The sequence below is a fragment of the Malaya genurostris genome, chromosome 2, assembly GCF_030247185.1.
Source record: "Malaya genurostris strain Urasoe2022 chromosome 2, Malgen_1.1, whole genome shotgun sequence".
Classification (NCBI taxonomy): domain Eukaryota; kingdom Metazoa; phylum Arthropoda; class Insecta; order Diptera; family Culicidae; genus Malaya; species Malaya genurostris.
This window is the reverse complement of record NC_080571.1, coordinates 302,179,960-302,190,131: the sequence shown is the minus strand read 5'-3', so window position 1 is coordinate 302,190,131 and position 10,172 is coordinate 302,179,960. Positions and strand designations below refer to the sequence as shown.

General features: G+C 41.9%; 1 protein-coding gene across 1 annotated transcript; it reads right to left on the bottom strand.

Annotated features, from left to right (window-relative positions):
- Nucleotides 1-586: 586 nt before the first annotated feature.
- Nucleotides 587-5,959, bottom strand: LOC131429291 (uncharacterized). The gene has a single exon (XM_058593349.1). It carries the CDS (start codon nt 5,957-5,959, stop codon nt 587-589), a length of 5,373 nt encoding a protein of 1,790 aa, XP_058449332.1.
- Nucleotides 5,960-10,172: the final 4,213 nt, after the last annotated feature.

Sequence of the window (10,172 nt, the reverse complement as noted above, 5' to 3'; positions counted from 1 at the left end):
ACTTGCCTGAATCGGAGGCCCCATGGCCTCCGATGACGCCGGTTGGCATCCTGATGAATGTCAACTGAAGTAAAAGACGTTCTTACGTGACATTTTGTTGTAGGTATGTTCGATGACTACTATGAACTACGAGATTCGAGTGCCGATGTAAGCTGGCCATGCTCCTCAACAATCGTTTCGCAGTATCATGGATTAGGATAGCGCTCTCCTCCTCCGATGCGGTCATGGATACCTCGAAAATGTCCAATGGGAAAGACTCATGTAGTGTCAATTCGCAATTAGATGAACACATTGCAAACATGCTCAAACGCGGAACGTTGCAACTGAACGGAAACTGACCAGACATGTTCTGGCTGAACTGCATATGTACCATACATGCAACATTTACTGAAACCATCACCGGACAATACAGATTACCTCAAACTGGCAGTAGGCATCTCTGGTTGATCTGTTCCAAGAGAGCCGTCAAGGGTCAAGAGTAGTAATGACTGAGAAAAAAAATGACCGATTATCTTTTTGAATAAAAAACATATACATAACTTAACTGGTGTGCGGAGGCTTCTCAGCCTCCGCCGTTGGAGGGATACTAGATCTCCTCTGATGAAGAATTTGATTTGTCACGAATTGGCAGTACACAGATCTTTGAGATTCCTCTGGTATAAATACCATCCTTCGTACGAACGTGTACTACCCGGATATTGCCATCTGGTCCGTGATGTACTTCAGTAATTCGTCCCAGCAACCATTTCAGAGGAGGTAAATTTTCTTCTTTCAGAACTACCATTGTTCCGACTGCTACGTTCTCTTTATGCTGCATCCACTTCGTTCGGTTATGTAGCTCTGATAAATATTGGAACGTCCACTTCTTCCAAATTCCCTGAGTGTAATGCTGGATCTTTTGCCATGCTGATAATCGATTTTCCGGAATTTCAGATAAATTGGGTTCAGGAATTGCCACTAATGGACGCTGAATCAGGAAATGACCTGGAGTCAATGCCTCAAAATCGTCTGAATCGTTACTGAGAGGGGTGAGTGGTCGTGAATTTAGAATAGCTTCAATTTGCACCAACACAGTCTGCATCTCATCGTAGACTAAACTGTGTGATCCGATTGTACGTTTAAGTAAGGTTTTGAAGGATTTTACTGCTGACTCCCACAAACCTCCGAAATTCGGTGTACGAGCTGGAATAAATCGAAATTCGATGCTCTCGTTGGCTGTCTGTTTTTGTACACTGTTTTGAAACTGCTGATCCAGGAACAAACGTCGAAGTTCATCTAGTTCGCGCCTCGCACCGACGAAATTTTTGGCATTGTCGCACATTATAAGATCAGGTTTTCCTCGTCGAGCTGCGAACCGTTTCAGAGTTGCTAAAAACGCCTGCGTTGTAAGATCAGCAACTAACTCTAAGTGAATAGCTTTCGTAACTAAACACACGAACACCGCTACGAAACACTTAACGGACTGGCGTTTACGGTGTGGATACACGACGTTGAATGGTCCGCAATAATCCACACCGACTCTTTGGAACGGAGCACACGGTGTCACTCGTTCTGGTGGTAAGTCTGCCATCAGCTGCTCATGGATTTTTGGCTTCAGTCTGAAGCATGCAACACATTGGTGAATAACCCTTCGAACAAGGTTCCGAACATTTGTAGGCCAGAATCGCTCTCGCATTGTTGAAATTATAAGCTGCTGTCCGGCATGATATAATTTCAGATGATAATATCGGACAATAATTGTGGCAAGCGGATGTCGATGGTCCACGATAAACGGGTGTCTGCGACTTGCTGGAATAATAGCATGACGTAACCGGCCGCCAACGCAAAGTATTCCTTCGCGTAACTGAGGATTTAACGAGGCGATACGGGATGTTGCTCGAACATGGGCTGAATGAGAAATATCTGATAGTTCCCGTGCGAAACATTCTTCTTGTGACAATCGAATTAATGCACGAACAGCTTCGTCAAGTTCGTCAGATGAAATTGATCCAAGTTTGCGGCAGCTTCGGTTGGCCACTTGAGCGTTAAAACGGAAACGACGGAACAGAGCGACCAATCTTATCAGATCCATCCATGATGATCGCAAACTGAATATTTCGCTGGGTTGAACTACTTGGAGCATGGCAGTAACTGTTTCTTTTTCCTCCAACATAGATCGTTCGATTTCTTCTTCGTGGATCGGTTGATTTATCGGCCAATTTATGGACTCATGCATAATCCAGATTGGTCCTCTAAACCAGTGCGACTGATACTGTAATTGTACTGGACTCATACCTCGTGAAATAATATCTGCTGGATTCTCGTTTCCTGCTATATGATTCCAAGTTCCGTTCTTGGTGATGTGCTGGATTTCAGATACACGATTTGCTACAAATTCCTTCCATCTGGACGGTGGCGATGCCAGCCAGCACTTGACGATCATTGAATCAGTCCAAAAGTACGCTTTAGCGTTGATCCTAATGCTGTTTATCACCTTTTCGTACACATGTGATAACAACAAAGCTGATGAGAGCTCCAAGCGTGGAATCGTCTGTTTTGTCTTCTTTTTCTTGAGATTCTCCAATGGGGCGACACGAGACTTCGAAGTTAGAAGATGCAGATTGACTTCCCCTTGCTCAGAAATAGTTCTTATGTAGATACAAACCCCATAGGCCTTTTCGGAAGCATCACAAAAGCCATGGATTTCTACTGACTTCACATTGGCTCCAATACCCGTCCAACGAGGCACGGTTAACCCTTCAAGACCAGTCAGATTCCGTCTGTACTCCTGCCACTGTTCCTGCAGTTTTTCGCACAATGGTTCATCCCATCCGCATTCTTGCTTCCACAGGTCTTGAATGAATATCTTAGCTTGAATTATGACTGGACCGACTAAACCCAATGGGTCAAACAAACGAGATACGTCAGCAAGCACAGTTCGCTTCGTAATGATATCTGTGCTCCACTTCGGTGTACTGAAACGGAAGGTGTCTGAACTAGGTTCCCAAATTAATCCCAACGTCTTTACTGCACAGTTGGAGGAGTTTAATTCCAAGATCGTTTTATCATCACGCAAGTTCTCTGGAACATTAAGCAAAATCTCTTTGCAGTTAGAGTTCCATTTACGCAATATGAATCCTGCAGACTTCAGAAGGTCAATCATATCACCAACTAACTGTTTCCCAGATTCGATATTGTTGACGCCAGTCAACATATCATCCACGTAAAAGTCTTGCTTCAAAACTCTTGCAGCGATCGGGTGTGTCTGTTTTCCGTCTTCCGCTAACTTCTGCAGGCATTTCGTCGCTAGATACGGCGCAGACGCAGTACCGTACGTAACTGTCGTTAGCTCGTAAGTGCGTAACTGTTCATCTGTCGAGTTACGCCACAGTATTCTTTGTAATTGTTGATCGTGTTTTGTAACTTTCACCATGCGATACATCTTAGCGATATCTGCAACTATGGCATATCGGTGTAATCGAAAACGTAATGTAATATCAATCAAATCGTCTTGCACGACAGGGCCCACCATCAAAGCATCGTTGAGTGACACACCTGTGCTTGTTTTACAAGATGCATCGAAGACTACTCGTAGCTTAGTAGTTTTACTGTCAGGTTTGAGAACTGCATGGTGAGGTAAATAGTATCCTGTTCCGATCGACGAGTCGTCGATAACTTCGATCATATGACCGAGTGTCTGGTACTCATTAATGAACTCCGTATATAAATCCTTCAACTGTGGATTGCCAGAGAATCTTTTCTCCAATCCCGTAAACCGTCGAACTGCTGTTTCCTTCGAATCTCCCAACTGGCTAATAACAAACTGCTTCTTCGGTAACATGACAACAAATCTGCCTTCATTGTCTCTCACTGTAGTTTTTTCGAAGTGGTCTTCACATGCAGACTCCTCGATGGAATTCGTACTATTAGTACGACATGTTTCTAGCTCCCAGAATTTAGTTAGTTGATCTTGAATTTCCGTTGTGGAGCAAGCATAAGCTGTTGATGATATTCCGACAGAACAACTATTTGGAACTCGACCCGAAACAATCCATCCAAAAACGGTGTTTTGTAGTGTTGGTCCCTCACTAGTTGCTTTTACTTGGCCTTCTTTCAGCAGATCCATATAAAACTCCGCACCAATGATGACATCAACAGGTCGCGGCTCGTGGAATTGCGGATCTGCTAAGAGGGTTGACTTCGGAAGTAACCATTGGACTGGGTTAACATTTGCAGTTGGCAATGCTACAGTCAGTTTCGGTAGCACGTGAAACTGCATCTGTTCTGCAAACAGTGAAATTTCTGATGATCGGGCTGCTACTTCCGCATAAACTGATTTGTTTGACAAGGAACGTGCAGCTCCAATTCCTTGAATAGCAAGATACGACGGAACTTCATTGAATCGCAGCTTCTTGTAAAATTCCTTGGACATTAGACAATGTTGAGAGCACGAATCAAGCAATGCTCGCGCTAGCATAGACTGTCCATCTCGATCAGTTAACTTAACAAGGGCAGTTGATAACAGAATATTATGCATTTGTGTAGTTGGAAGTGCTACATAATTGTGACTAGTAGCGGCGTTTGCTGAGGTGGACTGCGTAGATGTATTCTGCGAGTGAGCAGAGGTAGCAGGTGTGTTGCTTGATTGTGTCTGTGCGGGTTGGTTCAGAGTAGATGGCTTTGTTTGTATCTGTGGTTGTCGAGACTGTTGGATTGCTGCCTGTGGTGCCGTTGATGAAGATGGAACGGAGGATCGTACTTGGTTGGTGTGTAGCATAGAGTGGTGCTTCTGACGACAGTGATGGCAAACTCCTCTTTCGCATGAACGAGCGTAATGACCAGGGCTTAGACAGTTTCGGCACAGCGAGTTTTTATTCACCGCATCACTTCTTTCTGGAACTTTCATTCGTTGGAATCTTGCACAGTGAAAAGCAGTATGCCAAGATTCATTGCAAAACGGACATTTTCCATGCGCCTTCGCTGTTGCATGACAGAATGAAGTCTTTGCTTGTCTGTTATCTGTGCCAGAAGCCTTTGATATAGTAATTGACTGGAGCACAACACAATGATTTCGCAGGAACTCGATGACATTATTGTATGTAGGAACTTCTGTTGAACCATGATGAGTTTCCCAGAGACGAAGAGTAGCTGAGTCCAACCGCGAACAGATCATATATGCCAATAGTGTACTCCACCCAGTAGTGTCTTCACCGATTTTGTTCAACATCTGTAGATTTTTGTCGAATTCTCCGATGAGATGATTAATTCCGTCATAACTTTCCTTTTTCAAAGACTCTAGCGAAAATAGTGCATCTATATGAGCCTTCACAATCAACTTCTTATTTTCGTAGCGTCTCACGAGTGCATTCCATGCAACACTATAGTTCTCTGCAGTAAGCTCAATCGAATTGATTTCTTGTAATGCCTCTCCAGACAGCGAAGATCTAAGATACGTGAACTTGTCTACATCAGCTAATTGATTATTGTTGTGAATGAGACTATGGAACGTGTCCCTGAACGTCACCCACTCGCGAACCTTGCCACCAAATGAAGGCAGTCTAATCTCAGGTAATCTTACTCGTGAAACTGGTGTCGGCATCGGTTGAGTGGTAGCAGCATGTGTCCACAGCTGTACTGTTTCCGCCTGAAGATCTAGCAACTCCGATTTTAGATGACAAAATTTATTATCAAACTGGTGAATTACCTCAAAGTTGCTGTCCTCGCGTGCCTGCCTTGCCTCTTCTTTAATTTCAGGATCCTCTTCAGCACCACCCTTTAAAACTTCGTCTTCCTGCAGTAGCTCAATTTTACAACGAATGTCATAAAATTCTTTTCCAACCTCTTCCAATTTCTGAAGACGAATATTGATTTGCCTAAGGTCACGCTCTTCATCGAAGTTTTGGATGAACCGATCTATCAACTCCATAAAATGATGCAGTTGCTTCTCACGTTTGAGTAGCGCCTTCAAATCACCAGACATCCTGCAGTACAATAATATCACACTCTTCACAGAAAATAATAATGACTCACTTTTGGAACGAACACCACCGATCAACTCGACGTTCCACTTCGCGGACCGAAAGACAGACTTACAACCCAATTGACAGCAGCAATGAGAAATAACGCAGAAAGATCGACAACGTAAAAGCCAGCAGAATTTCTGAGACCAATGATAAGAAATTGCATACACGACCCGTGCTACGTGCTAATAAAGGAAAAAACTCGCATGCATTTTAAAATCTTTATTGACGTCACACCTTGATAGGCCACATGCAAAAGGCCACTGAAATTCATGCACAACTTCACCGATTAATCCTCCTTGCTGTCCTTTTACTGCATCTGAATCCGCGACGCGTGGTTTGTGGTTGCAATGGCGTCGAATCCCGCGTCGATAGCGTCACTTAAACTTCGTGATGGCGAACATCTTTTGTAATCACTATTGTCTTCACGGTGTATTGTGGTCGCATTTGTTTCACACAATGTCCGAAATTTATCAACTTTTTCGGGTCTTTTATCCGCAACTGTCCGAGTCTTTTTAAGCTGTCCGAGAACCTGTCCTGTACCGTACAATCCGGCTCGAAGGACCAAAATGTTTTTGCAGATTTTCGGACACTTAATTTGAAATAACTGACACTGCACTTTAACTAATTAACACAGTTTTTATTGAACCGAGAAAAAGGCGTCTGAACTGGACGGTGATTTATTTGAACTGAGTTATGTGTGTCTACTACACATGCGATTGATCGAACTGATTTGAAAGGCCTTTTCGATTAGGAGAAACTACCTGATAAGAGAGATTGTGAAACAAGTAGAAATCTGAGATGTGTGCAAACGGGATAGATCTAATATCGATCTCTACAGACTAGGGTTGTTCAAGATAAATGGTATGCATCCTAATTCCGCCTAAACAGCAAGCGTTGCTCGTTAGTAAGTCTATTCATGATGAAATGTCAGAGCATACTGAGCAAATAATAATGCATGAAAATCATAACCTCAAAAAATCTGAGCAAATACTAATGCATGAAAATCCTAACCTCAAAAAAATCACCTTTTATAAGGGTGCCAATATTATGGAATCACTTCCAATTTCGTAAAGCGGTAATACTCAAAAGTTTAAGCACGTCGAAAAAAGACCCCATGCCAAATCTAAGCTAAAACGAATATGGATAAGGGGTGCTGTCCGGCGGTTAAGGTTTGAATATTTTCGAACTAGAAAAATTACTATAGGGAGAAGGACATGAGATTTCCGAAATAGATTTTTTTTTTATGCCAAAAGTCTTAGATGTGCATGAAACGTCGAGATTTAGTGTCATCTAAAAGTCTTTTAAATATCGCTTTTCTGGGAAAAATTTTGAGATTTTTACGAAGTCCCAAAAAGTCGACAATTCACCCCCCCTTCTCCTCACCCCTTTTTAAGCGGTTGATCTTTTCTTTGGTTGAAGATGTTTTTTTCGCAGTGTCAGTGCAGGGTTGACCGTAGTGAGTAGGTTGATCACAAAACTGATATTCATAGGTAATCAACGTTTTACCCGGATGTATCCCACCTTGACCACAAATGATATAAGATGGAATTGCCCTACGTAGTTATATACGTACCACACGCACGCCATTCCGGATATAGGGAGAAAGACATATATCTCTAATGATCAGCATGGTTTTTATCCAGGCAGATATATAATCGCTAACTTGATACAATTTTGTTCCCTTTGTATTAAGAACATTGAAACTTGTATCTCAATATATACCGACCTGAAAGCAGCGTTTGACAGTGTAGATCAGGGGTTCCCAAACTATTTTGGGTCATAGACCCCTTTACTAAAATTAACTTAGGCCTCAGACCCCCATCAACAAATTCCTTTGAAAATATAATTTCTTGCTTTTTTAATAATGATGTAAAATACTTACCAATTTCTGCGTATGGTCAAATAAACACAATTTTTTTAGCGTAAATATTTCAAATAACAAGTTGTTATATCAAACAATAGGGGGTCGATTTCTAGACCTCGTCGACCCCCATAGTCAGTTTTCGTTTACGTCGACCTCTCTCTCGTTTACGTCTAATTTCTCTCAGTGGCTTAAATCATATCTCGTAGGCCGAGTTTTATCAGTGAAGCTAGGAAATGTCGAGTCACAAAACTTCATTAACGAATCAGGTGTTCCTCAAGGAAGCAATCTCGGACCATTGCTGTTTTCATTATTTTTAATGACATTTCTTTTGTCATTCCACCAGGATGCAGACTTATGTAAGCGGACGATTTGAAACTGTTTCTTGTTGTACAATCGACAGCTGATTGCATGGAACTTCAGCAGCACCTAAACAACTTTTGTGAATGGTGCAATCTCAACCTCTTAACTATAAGTGTGTCCAAATGCTCTGTGATTTCTTTCACACGCAAAAAAAGCCCGATAGTCTGGAACAACACTATTTCTAGGGAAACACTTGAAAGAGTAATTGTTTTCAAAGATTTGGGTGTGCTCCTTGATTCTCAGCTCTCCTTCAGACATCACTACTCGAATATAATTGCTCGGGCAAATAGAAACTTAGGTTTCATCATGAGGATCGCCAAAGAGTTTACTGATCCATATTCCATACGAGCGTTATATTACGCGTTAGTACGGTCTACCCTTGAAGCCGCAGTGCATGTTTGGTGTCCTTACGCCAGTGTTTGGATCAATAGAATTGAAGCAGTACAATAACGATTCCTTCGATTTGCGCTTAGATCTCTGCCATGGCGTAATCCGTCAGAGCTTCCACCATACATTGAGCGCTGTCGTTTGCTCGACATGGACAAACTAGATAAACGACGAAATATACTCAGAGCAGTATTTATAGCGAAATTGCTGAATGGACAAATTGATGCTCCTGAGATTCTCTCGCAAATATGTATTAATGTCGCTCCAAGAACGCTAAGAGCGCGGAATTTCTTGCGACTCGACTTACGAAGAACGGAATATGGTCAGAACGAACCGATTAGGGCAATGTGCAGTTCAAGAATAGGCTTAAGAGACTCAGATAGATTATAAGTAGAACTTAATTGTTTTTTAGAACTTGACAATTTAACATTGTCATGATCAATACTGTGCACCTCGTTGTTAACCGAAGCGAATGCAATTGGAGATGCAACGTTTGAACATAATGTACACACAGTTAGACGCCTTGTTGAATTGAACCTCAGTTACACTATTAGCATCTGTTGAGTAGTGCTAAACGTGCCAAAAGATTTATTTCTCGTGTAAATTTGTGTCACAAAATTTCAAAATTTGCAAGTGTCCGTTGCTGAGAATTTGCCACCCAAAACTAAACGATTATAACCGATCAAAGCACCATCTGCCCATTATCGTCGGCGTTCTCAGATTCAAGCATTATGGAAAGAGCTACTGATACAGATGAGACCGTTCCTCTAAAAATGTTGCACATTCTTTTTAAAATTAACAATGGCACTGTTTTGTGGTAAAAAAATGGGACAGATTCAACACTATCATTATCCGGGGAATATGTAATCGATGAATCCCTATTTTGCAATCAACAAAGATTGTTTTTGGGTAAATCGCAAAGTTGCAACATTAAAGAGAGTCAGCTGTCCGAAGATTTACGAGACTAGAAAATACGTCGTCGCGTGCATCATATTTTCAGGCAAGGATGGCTTTTATCGTACCAAAGAACGCTCACTCGCAACTCTTCACACGATTCAATAAGTGCCATCCAAGAGAGACGGATATCATCGCAGCAACAAAAAACCGACATGGTTCATTTAACATAGAATAGACACCAGTGCGAGAGCGAATTTCTCTCGATGACCTGTCTGAGAATCAAAGGTTAGCTCGTTGCTGTGGGGATTCTCTCTGAAGCAACAAACGGTCGCTTATTCTCGTTTCGCGATCCGATTGTGTATGGGCAGTGGATAATTGCGATGGAATCATTTCACTTTTGCCGCTTATTCTAACTATGTGCATATAACCTTTGTATAAGTTGTGTCTATGAAAATGTATGTGAATTCCACACAATGGTTTTGAAATATTGTAACCTATTATGCGAATCATCAAGCCGAGTCATCGATTCGATTTTCTGCGATAATTGTCAACTTGCGATTCTCTCTTGGTAAATTCCACACAGCACCAATCATTATCAAACTGTAATTTTTTTAAGGGCCATGAAATACACAGAGTATGAAGTGGAGTAAAGAAATGTAGAA

Excerpts from the sequence above, each read along its gene's own strand:
- LOC131429291 (XM_058593349.1), bottom strand. The coding sequence starts at position 5,959 with ATGTCTGGTGATTTGAAGGCGCTACTCAAACGTGAGAAGCAACTGCAT.